General features: G+C 46.5%; 1 protein-coding gene across 1 annotated transcript in view; it reads right to left on the minus strand.

Annotated features, from left to right (window-relative positions):
• gareml (GRB2 associated, regulator of MAPK1-like) overlaps nucleotides 1-19,823 on the minus strand; it is a 273,854-nt gene that overhangs the window by 189,508 nt on the left and 64,523 nt on the right. Inside the window, exon 2 of the mRNA XM_038800060.1 lies at nucleotides 18,843-18,983. Within this exon, the coding sequence (XP_038655988.1) occupies nucleotides 18,843-18,983 (141 nt within the window). The remainder of the gene's footprint in view (nucleotides 1-18,842; nucleotides 18,984-19,823) is intronic.

A 19,823-nucleotide genomic window follows, 5' to 3' on the forward strand; every position in this document is an offset into this window, starting at 1 on the left:
AGCTTTCTGCAGTCTCCCTCTGTTTAAATAATATTCTGCTCTCCTATTCTTCCCGCAAAGTGGACAGCCTCTCATTTTCCCACTTTATACTCCATCTGTCATTTTTTTTGCCGCTCACTTAAGCTATCTATATTCCTTTACAGACTCTTTGCATATTCCTCACAGCTTGCTTTCCCATCTTTGTACCGTCACAAAATTTGGCTATATTACAGTATCTGAATTTACAAAAATGCCTAAACGGTATCACTTCAGGAATAGTTTCCATTGTAGTATTTTCCCCATTGATAGGAGATGGAAGTAAAATTATACTTGTAGACCAATCCAAAATGCAAACCAGGCAGCGTGATTCAAAATACATGTTATAAATGGAAACCAAAATAATAATCTTTATTATTGCTACAAGTAGGCTTACATTAACACTGCAATGAAGTTACTGTGAAAGTAACTTCACAGTACCACAGTCGCCACACTACAGTGCTTGTTCGGGTACATCGAGGGAGAATTTAGAATGTCCAATTCACCTAACAAACACGCCTTTTGGGACTTGTGGGAGGAAACCGGAGCACCCGGAGGAAACCCACGCAGACATGGGGAGAATGTGCAGACTCCGCACAGTCAGTGACCTAAGCGCGAATCGAACCTGGGACCCGGGCGCTGCGAAGCAACAATACTAACCACTGTGCTAGCATGTCGCCCAATAATATAACATATAAAATAATATAACAACTGTTATCCTTCATTTATGACAGTTATTTGAAGTTTTGATGTTTGCCAAAATGTCAGAATCACACGACAAAGTCAGGGACTTTTTGAAGTTACCAATGCAAATACAGATTTTCAAAAATGTTTTCTTTAGAAACTTCCAAGAGACATTTTCAGTCATATTATACTGATTCAATCATGTTGATCTCCAAGCACCACTCATAATCTGGCAAAGCCTAAACCTGAAAAAATATAAGCATTTTAGAGATATAACATGGGGAGCAATAAGATCAGGAAAGGAAAATAGGACCACCTTTAATAATGCAGAAGAGAAAAAGACTACCACGAAAAAGGGTATAAGCATACGCTAGCAGAGCTAAAGGATAATATGTTCTCCATGGCTGTCAGTCTATCTCCTTGGCCAGAATTACAGTACAGAGTAACAGAGTTACTCTGGTCAGGGGGTTGTGGCATCCCACAACATCAAAATAAACTCATTTTGCTTGTCCATCATAGTCTGCATTTTTAGATCAGCAGCACCAACCTCGGTGGGATTGTCCACCTCAGTGCAAGAGGGCCTCCCATTGGCCCTCTAGAGTCAGGAACCCACCCGCTATTCTTGATTGGAAGGTTAACACCCTCACTAGCCTTTATATGACTGAAGATTTCAATATTCCTGTGGGAGCACCTAAGTTAAACCATGTAGGGTTGGGACCTAGAACTACCCCCCATTTCTGGTTCCAATCACTAATTAAGAATCCAATCTTATGAGTGAACCTGGTTCAGTTAATAGTGTCATGTGAAATGTACCTTTAAGAAATGGGTGTTTATCAGTGATGTCAGAGTGTGGGAGCTGGGCTGTCTGTCAGCTTTTTACTTTTGTTTTAGGCTGTTTGCTGCAGGGTGTGTTTTAGTTTTGTTTTCAGTGTTGGAGCAGAAGCCAGACAGACTGCTGACAGTTACTGGTAATGTTGATCTCTCTGCCATGAAAAGACTATCTCTTGATCATTTGGTGAATTCAGAATTATAAATGTTCTCAGTAGTGAATGTAAACTTAATGTGCTTCTGTTAAAGGGTGTTTCTTTTGTCTTCTGGATGTTGTTTGGGATGTTATTAAGGATTACTTAGTGTTGTATTCTTTGGGGGTTGTATATTTGAATTGATGGTTGCCAAGATGTTCACAGTATGTTTTAAAAAGGTTAACTTGAATTCATAGAATAAACATTGATTTGCTATAAAAAATACTTTTCGATTTCTGCTGTACCACACCTGTAGAGTGGGCCGTGTGCTCCCCATACCACAAACTATTAAAACTGGTGGGTCAGGACTTCCGGTGGCAGCTGTGAGGGAGTAGGTCGCACATTTGGTGGCTCCTGTTTCGGTCGGACGTTTGTGTGGTTTATCTGAATATTTCCTGTTTGGGCTCTTTTTGCTTAGCTGGAGTTTGGTTGGGGGGGAATTAATAAAGAAAACAGTTAAAAGGGTTGGGATAAAATGGATGCTTCAGGGGAACTTTGTGCAATCTTTTTCTGTGTCTGTATGGGAAGGACTGAAGAGAGCCTGTTATTTCTTATCTCTTTCTTTCTTGTTTAACTTGAATTGTGCTATTGTGGGGGTTGTTTTGACTTGTATAGAGTGTTTGCTTAAGTAGGACTGATCTGGGGAAGTGGTGCGGAGGGGTCGGTGACTGGGAACAATGGGTGGGTGATGGGCTGGCGCCGAGGCTGGGAGCCCCAGGCTAGCTGAGTGCAGCTAGTCAACAGTAGCCGAGGTGGGGGGTGTCCACATAGTTAGATTAGAGCAGGGGTTAGGTGATAGGATGGTGTTGCTCGGGGGGGGGGGGGGGGGGGGGGGGGGGGGGGGAGTTGTTCTGCTAACGAGGATGGAAACTGGGCATGGTAACAGTGAGGAGGTCATGGGTGGAGCCGGCCAGGAGGTGGGCCAGAGGAAGCGTGACACATAGCTGGGGGGCTGGCCAAGGAAAGGGGATGGCTGATCAGCAAGGGGGGGGGGGGGGGGGGGGGGGGCGAAGGGCCCCCGAACCAGGCTGTTCACTTGGAATGTTAGAGGGTTAAACGGCCCAGTGAAGAGGGCGCGTGTGTTTGCGCATCTGCAGGTTCTGAAGGCGGACATAGTCTTATTGCAGGAGACGGACCTGAAAGTGGCAGACCAGGGTAGGTTAAGGAAGGGCTGGGTCAGTCAGGTCTTTCATTCGGGCCTTGATTCTAAGACGAGGGGGGTTGCGATCCTGATAAATAAAACAGTACAATTTGAGGCGGAGGGCACAGTTGTGGATGGGGGTGGCAGGTTCATTATGGTGAGAGGTAAGCTCGAAGAGGTGAGAGTAGTCCTGGTCGGTGTGTATGCCCCTAATTGGGACAATGTGGATTTTATTCGGAGGATGCAAGGGAAGATCCCCGACTTGGACTTGCGTAAATTGATCATGGGCAGGGACTTTAATACAGTACTGGACCCGAGCCTGGACCGGTCTTGCTCGAGAACGGGCAGGTTGCCAACAATGGCAAAGGAACGGAGAGGGTTCATGGAGCAAATGGGGGGGAGGGGGGGAGCAGATCCATGGAGATTTAGCCAGCCGGCGGCGAGGGAGTTTTCGTACTACTCCCACGTCCACAAGGTGTATTCCCGAATTTACTACTTTGTTGTGAGCAGGGACCTGCTGGCCGGAATGGTGGAGGCAGAATATCCGGCAATTCCATATCGGACCATGCTCTGCACTGGGTAGACCTGCAGTTTTGTAAGGACAGCTTTTAGCGCCCACCATGGAGGCTAGAAGTTGGACTACTCTCGGACGAGGCGGTGTGTGAGAGGCTGAGGAAATGCATGCAGGATTACCTGCAGGTGATCGATACTGGAGAAGTCTCGGCAGCGGTGCTCTGGGAGGCGCTGAAGGCAGTGGTGAGACAGGAGCTGATTTAAATCCGGGTGCACAGGGACAGGACAGACAGGGCAGAGACGAACGACTGATTAAGGAAATTCTACGGACGGACAGGTGTTACGCGGAATCCCCGAGGCCAGAGATACTCAGGAAACGACAGAGGCTGCAGGCCAAATTTGGGGTGCTGACTACAGGCAAGGCTGTAGAGCAGCTTAGAAAGGTGAAAGGCGTGATTTATGAGCATGGGGGGGAAGGCCAGTAGAATGCTTGCACAACAACTAAGGAAGAGGGAAGCGACGAGGGAAATATGGAGGGTAGTGGATGGGGAAGGTAATCTAGTGGGTGATCCAGCAGGGCTGAACAAGGTCTTTAGGGACTTTTATAAGAAGCTGTACACTTCGGAACCACCCGGGGACCCGGGGGAATGAGGTGATTCCTGGACGAATTGACCTTCCCAAGAGTGGGGAGGAGGTTGGTGGACGGACTGGGGGCCCTGGTCAGGATCGAAGTGGTATTGGGGGGCCTGAAGGTCATGCAGTCGGGTAAAGCCCCGGGGCCGGACGGGTATCCGGTGGAGTTTTACAAAAAATTTGCCGGGGTAGTGGGGCCGGTGCTGGTCAGGGTCTTTAACGAGGCAAGAGACAGAGGGAGTTTATCAACGACGATGTCGCAGGCCACCATCTCACTCATTCTGAAATGGAATAAAGACCCGGAGGCTTGTGGGTCATACAGGCCGATCTCTTTAATCAACGTAGACGCCAAGTTACTGGCCAAGGTTTTGGCGACCAGAATTGAGGACTGTGTACCAGATGTAATTGTGGAGGACCAAACCGGGTTTGTAAAGGGGAGGCAGCTGGTGGCCAACATAAGAAGGCTGCTCAACGTGATTATGATGCTCCCGGAGAGAAGGGAGGTATAGATAGTGGTAGCCATGGATGCTGAAAAGGCTTTTGACCGGGTCGAGTGGGATTATCTGTGGGAGGTACTAGGACGGTTCGGGTTCGGGGCGGAGTTCATCGACTGGGTTAGGCTATTGTATCAGGCCCCGGAGGCGAGTGCAAGGACGAACAGGATGACATCGGACTACTTTAGACTGCACCGTGGGACAAGACAGGGCTTCCCTCTCTCCCCACTGCTGTTTGCACTGACCGTAGAGCCGCTGGCAATTGCACTGAGAGCTTCTAGGGGCTGGAAAGGGCTGTTCCGGGGGGGGGGGGGGGGGGGGGGGGGGGGGGGGACATAGAGTCTCGTTATACGCGGATGATCTGCTGTTTCAAATATTTGGGAATTCAAGTGGCACGGGACTGGGGCATAAGCTCAACCTATCCCGACTGGTGGAACGAGTGAGGGAGGAGGTCTGGAGGCGGGATGCGCTCCCACTGTCATTGGCGGGGAAGGGTGCAGACTGTGAAGATGACGATTCTCCCGCGGTTCGTGTTTGTTTTTCAGTGTCTCCCCATCTTTATCCCGTGGTCCTTCTTTAAGAGGCTGAATTAAAATTATTCTGGGATTTGTATGGGCAGGGAAGTCCCCGCGGGTGAAGAGGGTGATGCTTGAAAGGAACAGAGAAGAAGGGGGCTGGCGTTGCCGAACTTCAGCAAACTATTACTGGTCGGCCAACATAGCGATGATAAGGAAATGGATGGTGGGTACGGGGTCGGTTTGGGAGCGGATGGAGGCTGCTTCGTGCAGGGGCACTAGCTTAGCAGCCCTGGTCACGGCGCCTCTGCCGCTTCCGCCAGCACGGTACTCCACCAGCCTGATAGTGGTGGCGGCTCTTCGGATCTGGGGCCAGTGGAGGAGGCATGTAGGGGAGGTAAGAGCATCGGTGTGGACCCCAATCTGCGGCAACCACCGATTTGCCCCGGGGAACATGGACAGGGGGGTATCGACTGTGGAGGAGGGTAGGGATTGTGAGGATGGGGGATCTGTTCCTGGAAGGGAGCTTTCCGAGCATGAGGGCGCTGGAGGAGAAGTTTGGGCTGGTGAGAGAATGGACTCCGTTCGCCCGCCGCCGCCTCTCCGCATTGCAGGTAATCTGGGCTCAAACTGGAAACTTTTCAAACAGCGCTTCCAGCTGTACCTCGAAGCCAGGGACCTGGAAGCTGCCTCGGACGCACGGAAGATTGCTCTCTTCCTCTTCACAGCCGGTAACCACGCTCTGCACATTTACAACTCACTCACATTCGATGATGGGGAGGACAAATCGAAGTTCTAGACCATAATTCTGAAGTTTGACAGCCACTGCGCGGTCGAGGTCAACGAGTGCTTCGAGAGATACATGTTTCAGCAGTGAATTCAGGGTAAGGACGACCCTTTCCAGTCCTTTATTACCCACTTCCGCATCCTTGCGCAGTCCTGCAACTACGGATCCACCTCTGACTCCATGCTCTGTGACCAGATTGTTTTTGGTGTTCAATCTGAGCCCCTGTGCCAGCAGCTACTAAAAGTAAAGCAGCTCACTCTCTCCATGGCCATTGAGACGTGTGTACTTTATGAACATGCCTCCACACGCTACTCCTACATCCAGGCTGCTGAAACGGCAGGGCTAGCCCGCTACAAGGCAGAACTCGTCCAAATTATTAAATCTTTTCAGGCTCTGGGTCTGAGTGATGGCAGCCATTTTGCGCGCTTTTCGCGGAGTCCCGCGCTTACACGCAGCGAGCGTGCTGACGTCACGGACCGCTCTGTGCAGGTGCGCACTACGCTGGATCGTCCCACACATGAGCGGTGGCACGACAAGCGTCCCGACGCTCCGGCGTGCGGCAACTGCAGCTCCGCCCACTTAAAGCGGCAATGTCCCGCTAAGTCCCGACGCTGCCTACAGTGTGGCAAGCGAGGCCACTACGCTGTAATATGCAGATCTTCCCTGCCTGCTGTTTTTAGGAGGTCCACCCAGCCCCACAGAGACATCAGGGCTATCCAGCCTGCCATCAATGAATCTACTCTAGACCTTGATTCCGACTGTGCCTGCAATGGCCCACAGGTCCCGTTCCAAATTGGCGTTGTTACTACGAACAGGATGTCCCCCAAGTGTGGCACTGAACCAGTCCACGACCACATCGTCAGCCAGGATGATGAGTGGTGTGCCACCCTTATGGTCAACCGGTCCCCTGTCAGGTTCTGCCTGGACACTGGCGCTTCTGCCAATCTCATCGCATCGTCTGATTTTCACAAGTTCTGCTTACAGCCTGCTGTCATGCCATCTGCGTGTAAATTGCTGGACTACAATGGCAATGCCATCGCCGCCAGCGGCTCCTGCCGCCTTGAGGTGACACATCGTGCTCACACAGCCATTCTCCCGTTCGAGATTGTTGCTGCCTCAAAAGCCTCCTTGCTTGGTGTGCAGGCATGCAAGCTGCTCCACTTAGTGCAGAGAGTATACTCTCTCTCTTCAAGCGATGTGTCTGCATCCTCTGACACAGACTTCAGGGTGCAACTCGACTCCATCATCCAGCAATACCATGATGTTTTCGAAGGCATGGGCACGCTCCCGTACACGTACAAAAGGGGCAGCAGGGTAGCATGGTGGTTAGCATAAATGCTTCACAGCTCCAGGGTCCCAGGTTCGATTCCCGGCTGGGTCACTGTCTGTATGGAGTCTGCACGTCCTCCCCCTGTGTGCGTGGGTTTCCTCCGGGTGCTCCGGTTTCCTCCCACAGTCCAAAGATGTGCAGGTTAGGTGGATTGGCCATGCTAAATTGCCCGTAGTGTCCTAATAAAAAAAAGTAAGGTTAAGGGGGGGGGTTGTTGGGTTATGGGTATAGGGTGGATACGTGGGTTTGAGTAGGGTGATCATGGCTCGGCACAACATTGAGGGCCGAAGGGCCTGTTCTGTGCTGTACTGTTCTATGTTCTAAAATCTTACTCAAGCCCACGCCACGCCTGTCGTTCACGCACCTCGCAGAGTCCCAGTGCCCCTCAAGGACCGCCTCAAGCAACAGCTCCAGGACCAAGGAGTCATTTCTAGGGTCACGGAACCCACAGACTGGGTAAGCTCCATGGTCTGTGTCAAGAAGCCGTCCGGCGAGCTGCGGATCTGTATTGATCCTAAAGAGCTGAATCAGAATATCATGCGGGAGCACTACCCGATTCCGAAACGTGAGGAGCTCACGTCCGAGATGGCCCACGCAAAACTATTCTCAAAACTGGATGCCTCGAAGGGTTTCTGGCAGATCCAACTAGATGAGTCAAGCAGGAAGCTGTGTACGTTTAACACACCCTTTGGCAGGTTCTGCATCATCGGCATCATCTCTGCATCCAAAGTTTTCCACCGGATTATGGAGCAGATGATGGAGGGGATCGACGGCGTCCGGGTATATGTCGACGACATTATTATCTGGTCAACCACCCCACAGGAACACATCACCTGCCTTCAGCATGTTTTCAGGTGCATCCACGAACACGGCCTCCGCCTCAATAGGGCCAAATGCTCCTTTGGCCAGTCGAGTATCAAGTTTCTGGGGGATCACATCTCCCACCAGAGGGTGGGTCCGGACGTGGACAAGATTGCAGCAATCACGTCCATGAAGACGCCCGAGGACAAGAAAGCGGTCCTCCGGATCCTGGGTATAGTGAATTTCCTCGGGAAGTTCATCCCGAATCTTGCCTCACACACCACGGCCCTCAGAGATCTGATTCGCAAAACCACAGATTTCCGATGGCTCCCTGCTCACGAGCGTGAATGGTAGGAGCTGAAGGCCAAGCTTTCCACGGCCCCAGTGTTTGCCTTTTTCGACCCGACCAAAGAGACCAAAATCTCTACTGATGCCAGTCAGCCGGGGATTGGTGCCGTGCTCCTGCAACGAGACGAGGCCTCGTCATGGCCCCGTTGCGTATGCGTCACGGGCGATGACTCCAACAGAGCAGCGCTATGCGCAAATTCAGAAAGTGCATCTCGGCCTTCCCACTGGAGTCATGAAGTTCTACGGACTTCCACAGTTCACGGTTGAAACCGACCACCGCCCCCTTGTAAATATTATCAAAAAGGACTTGAATGACATGACGCCTCGCCTCCAGCGTATCCTACTCAAGCTGCGCAGGTACGACTTTCAACTGATCTATACCCCTGGCAAGGACCTTGACGTCTCAAGGTCGATCACAACCGTGTGACCATGATGGCCTCATTTGCCAAATAGATGCGCACGTTCAGTTTGCAGCGTCCCATTTGCCAGCTACGGAGTCACGACTGATGCAAATTCGCCCCGAGAGAGCAGCTGATCCACTTCTGCAGCGGGTGATGCACGTAATGTCAGACGGGTGGCTCAAGGGCCAATGCCCGCAATTTTACAACGTCCGCGATGACCTGGCGGTTGTCGACGGTGTGCTCCTGATATTGGATCGCATCGTCGTCCCACAAAGCATGCGCCACCTAGTGTTGGAGTAACTCCATGAAGGCCATTTAGGAATCGACAAGTGCCGCCACAGGGCCAGAGAGGTCGTCTCCTGGCCGGGCATCAATGATGACATCGCCAATGTGGTGCTCAACTGCTCTACCTGCCAGCGTTTTCAGCCCGCCCAACCACAGGAGACCCTGATGCCCCATGAGTTCGTCACATCGCCTTGGACCAAAGTGGGCATCGACTTGTTCCATGCATTGGGCAGGGACTAAGTCATCATCATCGACCACTTCTCCAGTTACCCGGAGGTCATCAGGCTGCACGACCTCACATCCTCGGCTGTGATCAGGGCGTGTAAAGAGACAGTTGCCCGACATGGCATTCCGCTCACGGTCATGTCAGACAATGGCCCCTGTTTCGCGAGCCAGGATTGGGCCGGCTTGCCCGACACTATAACTTCGAGCACGTTACGTCCAGTTCCCTATACCCCCAATCCAATGGGAAGGCGGAAAAGGGCATCCACATCGTTAAGCGGCTCCTCAGCAAGGCCGCCGACTCCGGCTCAGATTTCCATCTTGCCCTGCTGGCCTATCGCTCCGCCCGCTCTCCACCGGCCTGTCGCCTGCTCAGCTGCTAATGAACCGCACCCTCAGAACGGTGCCATCAATTCTCGCTCCCAACCTCGATTATGTCCCGGTACTCCACCGCATGCACATGTCTCAACTGCAGCAGAAAACTTCCTACGACTCACGGGCTGCTGACCTTCCCGACATCCATCCACGCGACAAGGTTCGCATCCACTTCCCATATGGTGGCTGGTCTGCGCCTGCTGTCGTTCTAAGGCAGGTGGCCCCCCACTTCTTCCTGGTCCGCTTACCGGATGGATCCATTCGGCGCTGCAACAGGCGTGCTCTTCGCCTGGTTCCAGGATCGTCACAGGATCCTCCGACCAGCTCTTCTACTGATCCTGCCGTGGACTATGTGGCGCTTCTGGTCACTCTCCCTGCCCCTGACAGTGCTGCAGCCCTCCCGGCTCCTGAGGCGCCAGCCATTGCCCCACCCTTGAGACGGTCAACCAGAGTTTGATATTGGATCGCATCGTCGTCCCACAAAGCATGCGCCACCTAGTGTTGGAGTAACTCCACCAGAGACTGAACTTATGAACTCTGTACACATGTGGACTCTCTGAAATGTTCTTTTTCCTATATCCTTTATTGTTCCAGTTCATGGTAGTCATCTGCACCAGGCACCTTCCTCTGTAAATAGTCTTGTTCCCTGCTTATAGCTTTGTACATATGTCTTCGCACCTCACACATAGCTAGGTACATTCTCCACACACCCACACTATTTATTAGCACATGCCTATATCAACATTTTTTTTATAAAAGGGGGGATGTCATAATATACACTAGTATATCATGGTGCAGACACACACTGATGGACACACACAGGGACCAATCAACATGTACAAACACTGCAGACAGTCACCAGTTAGAATACACACACTATCAAGGCAGAGGGCACCAAGTTCCTGCTCATTCTGGGTGCTGCCTCGGAGTGTAACAAGAACTCATCCAGCCCAGCACAGACTTACACCACGTGCTGAGAGAATCAACTGGTTCGGACAAAGCTTAGGTCTCTAGTTTAAGTTAGCATCATTTAGACCCACAGTCATCGTGTGTTAGTTAGTTAGAAGTAGTTAATAAAATTGAGTTGAACCTTCATCAGTGTTGGAAGTGTCTGTTCATCTCTCAAGTCTACACTAGCCAACACTTCAGTCATGTCCCGGGTATTGAAAACTGGGGTGGTAATGAGCCCCGAGGTGGCAATCTTTGGGGTTTTGGAGGACCCGGGAGTCCCGGAAGAGAGAGAGGCCGACGTTCTGGCCTTTGCTTCCCTGGTAGCCCAGTGACGAATATTGTTAGCATGGAGGGACTCAAAGCCCCCGAGGGCTGAGGTATGGCTATTGGACATGGCGAGCTCTCTTGGCCTAGAGAAAGTCAAGTTCGCCTTGAGAGGTTCGCTACTAGGGTTCGCCTCAAGGTGGCAGCCATTTATTGACTTCTTCACAGAGGATTAAGCATCAGTGGGGGGGGGGGGGGGGGGGGGGGGGGGGGGGGAGGAGGTGGGGGAGGCATAATCGAGGTTGGGAGCGATTCTGTGCGTCCGAGGCAGCTTCTTCACCCTGATACAATTTGGGGTTCTCCAAACCGTGGCCCATAACAAATTAGGGGCTCGAGGGGGATAAACGTCTATCTATTGGATTGGCTTAATGAACTTAAAGACAGTGAGGGGTGAGGATATTGTGGTTGCTTATCAGGTGTGGTATTCTAATTTAAGTAGGGAGTGTGTTGTGGACAATGGCTCTTTCAGAGGCTCTGAAGATTTTGGGGGTGGAGACGGTCACACGCAGTACCTTACGGACAGAGACGAAAAGCAGACTGTTAGATTTGGCAAAAACATTGCAGTTAACATTACCTGACAAAATGCGAAAAGATGAGATCATTATGGCGGTGGCTAAGCATTTAAAGTTGCCTGAGATACAGTTTGACTAATTGGAAATGACAAAAATTCAGTTCCAAATTAAACAAATGGAACATGAGACAGAATTAAAACAGCTTGAATATGAAAGAGAGGAAAAAGAAAAGGAGAGACAAGAAAGGAGAAAAGAAAGAATAGCCATGGCAGAACAAAAAGAGAAAGGGGGGCACAGATCAGGGAAAAAGATAAAGTTTGAACTTCAGAAAATGACCACGAAACATGTCAGTTAAAATTGGCAGACATAAAGGGAAACATACAGTTGGATGATAGTGATGAGGATAGTGAGAAAGAGCGTCAAAGGCGAAGGCTTGGTGGGGATCTATTTAAATATGTCCAAGCATTGCCAAGGTTTGACGAGAAGGAGGTAGAAGCCTCTTTCATTTCATTTGAGATGGTGGCTAAACAAATGAAATGGCCACAGGATATGTGGATATTACTGATTCAAGCAAAGCTGATAGGTAGGGCTAGTGAAGTGCTTATATCACTACCGGAGGAGGCATCTGGGACGTATGAGGAGGTGCAAAAATCCATCTTAGGTGCATATGAACTAGTGCCTGAAGCCTACAGACAAAGGTTTCGAAATTTAAGGAAAGAATTTGGTCAAACATACATGGAGTTTGAAAGGCTCAAACAGAGTAATTTTGATAGGTGGATAAAGGCTTTAAAATAGACCAAACGTATGAAGCTCTCAGAGAAATTATGCTTTTGGAGGAGTTTAAAAATTCAATTCCTGATGTAGTGAGAACTCATATCGAAAAGCAGAGGGTTAAAACTGCGAGGTTAGCAGCAGAAATGGCAGATGATTATCAATTAGTTCATAAATCAAAGCTTAGTTTCCAACATCAGTTTCAGCCTGTGAGGGATAGAAACTGGGAACATGGGAAATGAGAATAAGAGAAACGGGAGCTAGTCAATCTTTAATGGTAAGAGATGAGGAGTTATGCAGTTTGGGAAGAATGTTGCCAGAAAAGGTGGTAATATGTGGAATTCAGGGTGAGAGGAATAGTGTTCAATTAGACAAGGAAAGGTTGGAAATTCCAGTGAAGAGGTAGTAGGAATACAGTTTATCTTGGGCAATGATATAGCTAGATCGCAGGTGGGAGTGATGCCTACTGTGGTTGATAAGCCAGTCCAAAATCAGACAACTGAAGTGTTGAAGGGCGAATATCCTGGGATTCTTCCAGATTGTGCAGTAACAAGATCGCAAAGTCACAGGTTAAGACAAGAGGAGAAATCAGAGAGTGAAGATAAAGGTGAAGTGCAATTATCAGAAACAATTTTTGATCAGATGGTTGGAAAAGAACAGTTGAAGGATGAGGCGGATACTTTTAGTTCAGGAAAATTGGTGGAGTTACAACAGAAAGATGTAGAAATAAAACGATGTATCAGAAAGCATACACGGAAAAGGAATCTGAGTGTATACCAGAGTGTTATTACCGTAAAAGTAATGTCTTGATGAGAAAATGGAGACCTTTACATATGCAGGCGGATGAAAAGTGGGCAGAAGTTCATCAAGTAGTATTGCCGGTAGGGTATAGAAAGGAGGTGTTGCGAGTTGCACATGAGGTACCAGTGGGAGGTCATTTGGGAGTGAGGACAACTCAAGCTAAAATACAAAAACATTTTTATTGGCCTGGACTACATAAAGATGTAGTTAAATTTTGCCAATCATGTCACACATGTCAAGTGATAGGGAAACCTGAAGCAGTGATAAAACTAGCTTCCTTAATACCCATTCCAACATTTGAGGAACCTTTTACGAGGGTCCTAATTGATTGCGTAGGACCCCTTCCGAAAATGAAAAGTTGTAATCAATATCTTTTGACTATAATGGATGAGTCTACTGGGTTTCCAGAGGTAATTCCAGTATGTAATATTACAGCTAAAAAGATTGTTGAGGTGTTATTTAAATTCTTTACTAGATATGCACTACCCACAGAAATACAATCGGATCAAGGATCAAATTTTACCTCCAGGTTATTCAAAGAAGTGAAGGATAGCTGAGGAATAAAACAATTTAAATCAACTGCATACCATCCAGAATCGCAGGGAGCATAAAAAGCTGACATCAGACATTGAAGACAATGTTGAGGGCTTATTGTCATGATTACCCAGAGGATTGAAATAAAGGAATTCTATTCGTACTGTTTGCAATTAGGGATGCACCAAATGAGTCAACCAAATTTAGTCCTTTTGAACTAATTTTTGGTCATGAGTTAAGAGGAACGCTTAACTTGATTGAGGAAAAATTGGTGAGTGAGAAATCACAACATGCATTATTGGATTACGTGTCAAATTTTAGGGAACAGTTAAATAGAGCAGGTGAATTGGCTAGACAACATTTAAAAGTTGCACAAAATGTGATGAAATGGGTAGCGGACAAGAAATCCAAAGTTCGTAGTTTGCCATTGGAGATAACGTTTTAGTGTTGTTCCCAGTGGTAGGTGAACCTTTAAGAGAAAGGTTTTGTGGACCTTATCAGATTGAAAGGAAATTAAGTGAGGTGAATTATGTGGTAAAAACACCACATAGAAGGAAGACTCACTGAGTGTGTCATGTGAATATGCTTAAAAGGTACTTTGAAAGGGAAGAAGAGAAAAAGGAGGAGGTTTTAATGATTCAAACTCAAAGTGACGAACCAGATCCAGATGACTTGGAATTTGACATACCTCAAATTAAATTGGAAAATGAGGATGTTCTTGAAAATTGGGATAAATTGTTGAGTTACCTTCCAGAGGAAAAACAGACTGACCTGAAACAGTTATTGATATCACGTGGGCAAGTTTGTAGAGATAAATTGGGAAATGGCTATACATGATGTAGATGTGAGAAATGCTGTTCCAATCAAACAACATCCATATAGACTTAACCCTTTAAAATTGGCACAGGTTAACAAAGAGATTGAGAGTATGCTTAAAAATGGCATAATTAAAGTGAGTTGCAGCAAATGGAGCTCACCCATAGTGATGGTACCTAAATCAGACGGTACCCAATGGTTGCGTGTGGACTATAGAAAGGTTAATGCAGTTACAAGAACGGACTCTTATCCTATCCCACGTTTGGAGGATTGCATTGAGAAAGTAGGACAATCAGTTTTTATTTCCAAATTCGATTTACTTCAAGGTTACTGGCAGGTACCTTTATCCAAAAGGGCAAAGGAGATTTCAGCTTCTGTGACTCCAGATGGTATCTACCAATTCAAAGTTATGCCATTTGGCATTTAAAAAAAGCCCCAGCCACATTTCAACGGTTAACTAACAAAGTTGTTTCAGGATTACCCAATTGTGCGATATACATCAACGATCTGGTCATTTTCAGCCAGGCATGGACAGAACATTTAAAACATCTGATGGAGTTATTCGATCGACTTCAGGAGGCGGGTTTGATGATAAACCCAGCTGAAAGTGAATTTGGAAAAGCCCAAGTCACTTTCCTTGGCCATACAATCGGACAGGGTTGAATGGTCACACGGGATGTGAAACCAACAGTTATTGAGGTGTTTCCGATACCCTCAATACAAAAGGAAATAATGCGATTTCTTGGCATGAGCGGTTTTGAGCGAACATTTGTGCAAAGGTTTTGTCGCGTGATTGCTCCATTGATGGAGTTGCTGAAGAAACGTCGAAAATTTCAGTGGACAGCGGACTTTCAACAGGCATTTGACTGACTGAAATCTGTGATAACCAATGCTCGTGTGTTGTAGAATTACAAGGGACTCTGTGATCAGATTGAACGAAAGTATCTGACATTAAAGAGACATGCCGAGGCGTAGAGAATGGATGGATCGTGCAGCGACCTTCTTGTTCAAAGAGATGTCAATCAGGAAGGATTTCAGTTGGAGGAAGAAGAATAAAAATGGACGATATTATATCTGTTTGCGTGTGTTATTTTTTTTTAAACAAAAAAGTATATTTACTGCGTGCATTTCTTAAAGGATAGTGAAAAGGTAAAAAATGAAACCATCTTGAAGTTGATGGTTTATTTTCTTTTCTTGGGGGAGTTGTCATGTGAAATGTACCTTTAAGAAATGAGTGTTTATCAGTGATGTCAGAGTGTGGGTGGAGCTGGGCTGTCTGTCAGCTTTTTACTTTTGTTTTAGGCTGTTTGCTGCAGGGTGTGTTTTAGTTTTGTTTTCAGTGTTGGAGCTGAAGCCAGACAAAGCAGGTGTACTGTTTTTTTTGTTTTTTTTTTTTTAAATAGCTTATTGTCACGAGTAGGCTTCAAATTAAGTTACTGTGAAAAGCCCCTAGTCGCCACATTCCGGCGCCTGTCCGGGGAGGCTGGTACGGGAATCGAACCGTGGTGCTGGCCTGCTTGGTCTGCTTTAAAAGCCAGCGATTTAGCCCAGTGAGCTAAACCAGCCCCTCTCTGCCATGAAAAGACTATCTCTTGATCATTTGGTGTATTCAGAATTATAAATGTTCTCAGTAGTGAATGTAAACTTAATGTACTTCTGTTAAAAGGTATTTCTTTTGTCTTCTGGATGTTGTTTGAGAAGTTATTAAGGATTACTTAGTGTTGTATTCTTTGGGGGTTGTATATTTGAATTGATGGTTGCTAAGATGTTCACAGTATGTTTTAAAAAGGTTAACTTGAATTCATAGAATAAAAATAGTTTTGCTATAAAAAATACTTTTCCATTTCTGCTGTACCACACCTGTAGAGTGGGCCGTGTGCTCCCCATACCACAATCTATTAAAAGTGTGGGTCAGGTATACTCCATGATACACTTTGGGGTTTTCTGAACCCTGGCCCATAATAATTGTAATTTCATGCTTTAGACATGGATGAGGGGGCGGGGGGGGGGGGTGGGGGGGGGGGGGGGCGGGTGAAGGGAAGGTGGCAGGATGTATATCATAGACACACAGTTCACAGAGAGCTGTAGTATGTTTAAAAGTGTCACTGCAAACAGATTCAATTTTGGTCACCCATATTTCTGAAACATGACTTGTGGCCTCTACAAATTTGTTTGAAACGTCTAAACCTACTGGAATTTTTTGAAGCGGTCAGGTGAAGAAAGGTACCCTTTTGGGATTGTTAAGAGTAAACATGAATGTGCATAAAAAGTGGATAAAGCCTGTGGAACTGTCGAGCTGTCACATCATTTAAATGTTCCACTCTTGTTTTGAAACAAAAGAAACAGCCTGAAATTGAAAAAAACGTGGTGTTTGTAATTTCAATATATAGTGGGCGGGATTCTCCATCCCACTAGACCCGTTATCTGGCGTAGCGTGCCCCTGCCAGCAGCGGGATCCTCTGTCCCGGCAGCCAGCCAATGGGGTTTTCCATTGTGGCCACCTCCACGCTGTTGGGAAATCTGTGGGTGTGAGTGCACTACGAAGTGGAAGATCCCGCCAACAGAGAATCCCACCTGTTCGCCTACATAAGTGCCATCGTTACACCAATATTTCTACTTGACTGCTTCCACAGGGGGCTTAAGTTCACAGACTTAAGGATTTCTCCAAGTGATCATAAAGAGATTAGATCTCTTTGATGTGGGGCTATGGATACAAACATTTGTTTCATACAGTATTATGCACTTGAATGGATTTTTTATCAATTAGAGCTTTTTTAAAATAATGAAATCTGTAATAGATGCTCAGAAATGTATTTCATTTCATCTCCAAATGGCTCCTGAGGTCTGCCTGTGGTGGATACTGGGTGAGTTTGTACGGTGCAAAGGCAAAGAAAGGTTGGGGGGGGGGAACATGAATTGGCACAAGGGTTATAAAGGGCCATTGGATGAGTAGAGCATCATAGGTTGGCATGGAGGGTATGAGGAGCCATGGGGATGAGTGGAGGCATGTAGTGACATGAGTTGGCCTGGATGGGGATTGAGCTGGGGAAGAAGAATAAGGGTATGTGAGGAGTGAGGGCTAAAGGGCTGTTTTTTATTTAATGTTCTGATTACAACTGGAAAGCAGTGCCAGAGCACCAACTTTTAACCAGCCAGCCTTACCACCCACAGCTCCTGTAGCTGTCTCTGCACTCTTTCTGGGGATGGTGAGCCCAATTCCACAGAGTGGAACAAAAATCAAACCATTCAGGGCACAACCCCCTTCCCCTTCCCCTCCCCCGCTTCCCCCATCACTTGCCCACGCACCCGATTCAGAAGCTAAAAGTTGCACCCTGATCTTGCTTCAGTCTGTCGTGCCTGAAACTGGACTGACAATAGTGCACTGAAATTGCAAAACAGCTTAGTTTTGGTAAACAGTTTTTGATATAGTTTATTTTTAATAAAACCAAATGTAGGGAATCAAATAGCTCTTAAACATAGTAAAAACAAGAATGGCTATCTCCATGATGACTGCACTGAAGTCCTGAATTTGCCAAGAACCAGGCATTCATTTCAAACACATCATTACTCCCACGCATCTTTAGTGTAAAGCACATTAAAATTCCACGTAAGCCTTTACACAAAACACCTCCACTCAGTATGATGCTAAGCACAGAAAGAATAGTTGTTAATATCTCAATATCTTTAAAACTATTGATCATTCATAATTAATTTCACCAATTTCTATTCACCAATTTCTATAACTAGTAGATATTAATTTGCTGAATGCTGTATAATTAAATAGAAATGGAAGTGCTGCATTATTTTTCATTGGCCCTTTCCTCCAAAAGTACCCTCACTATTTTGGTAAGAAACAAATTAGAAAGGAGTGATGATGTGATTAAGAAAAATATTGTTAACAATTTACTAATATTATCATTTGCACAGATTAAACTACATTCTGGGTCTGATTGTGAGATTCTGGAGTTAAAATTTTCAGAATAATACTCAAGCACAATGTCACATCATTAGCCTAGGTAAATAATTAAGGTTTTTCAGACACTGGGTTCAGCGGGGCATTAATATCTATTTCACTTTCAAAATCTAATTCATGGGCAGCATGATGGCGCAATGGTGCCTCACGATGGCGAGAACCCAGGTTCGATCCCAGCCCCGGGTCACTGTCCATGTGGCGTTTGCACATTATCTCCGTGTATGTGTGGATCTCACCCCCACAACCCAAAGATGTGCAGGGTAGCTGGATTGACCACGCTAAATTGCTCCTTAATTGGAAAAAAGAAATCTGATGCTTATTTCACTTTGACAGCATAGGTTTCTCTACCTTATATCCACTCAAATCAACAACCATCAGGCTATATTTGTCTCTTGGTGTTTAACTGTGAATATTTGCTGACAAATGGTTCCAGGTCCATGAAGTGAAGTTGCCATACTTCTTTGTACTGCCTTCCAACTGCTTATGACAAGACATATGTTCAGTTGGGTACAGAAGATGCCACTGAGTTCTTGGTTACCTATACACTCTATCCAAATTTGGCAAAAAGCAACTCTCATCTTCTTGTTTTCTTACCAAGGTATTGTAGTGGGATGTCTATCTTCGGTCCAATTACATAGTGGCCCTCTTCTAAACTGTGTGCAGTCACTGTAGTCCACTGCCTACACGAGTGGATTAGGAGTAGATCCTGTTCGGACAATCCCTCAATATATTCTCCTGCAAAACAATTGAAAGAATTTGCCTAGATTGATCCCAGTAAAATATCCACAAACATATTTAAACTTCAGGCTATTAGTCAGCTTAGAATCAAAGCATTAGTGTTACATTAATTAAGTTAGGATTTACATTAAGTGATGCATTATGAACACAAATGGAATGAAAGCAAGACAGAGAAAGAAATGCAAACAAAGGGTAAGATATCCAATCATAGACAGACGTCCTGACATATGTTACAAGGTTGAAACATACTCAAGAAAGTTTGAAAGATGCCACAAACCATGAAAATGTCACTCATTGTGGGAATGGAGCTTGCGAAAATATAATTATTATCATGTAGCTCTGAAAACTAAACTGTTACCATTTATATTGGCTTGGATGTTGTAGTAGGAATAGCAGCAAGATAAATAGCACTTAGCACTACTATGGAGTAAATTGGATAGCAACTTCCAGACATGTACAGCTAAATCTGGACATCAGGACGTTGTGTGATTTGCTCTGCTCCTTCACACCATCGGTACCTCACCAAAAACTTCAACATAGATGAAGTACGTGCAATTGATGGACCTACTCCATTGAACTCGCTGACCTTCACCAGAGAAGGTGATGTGCTGTATTTTCAGATGCGAGAGCATTTCTCATGGTACCATCAGTCATAAATACTGCCAACCTCCCTGGTATTGAAAATTTCCTTTCACTGGTGCAGAATCACCTTTCTTTAGATTTTACATATTGTTGGCAATTTTTATACAAAATAACAAAAAGATTATTTTACTTATTACTGTCTCCTTTTTCTCACTTCATTTGACTTTCTATATATGCTTTCACACTGAATTATAC

This window comes from Scyliorhinus canicula, chromosome 6 (genome assembly GCF_902713615.1).
Source record: "Scyliorhinus canicula chromosome 6, sScyCan1.1, whole genome shotgun sequence".
NCBI lineage: Eukaryota > Metazoa > Chordata > Chondrichthyes > Carcharhiniformes > Scyliorhinidae > Scyliorhinus > Scyliorhinus canicula.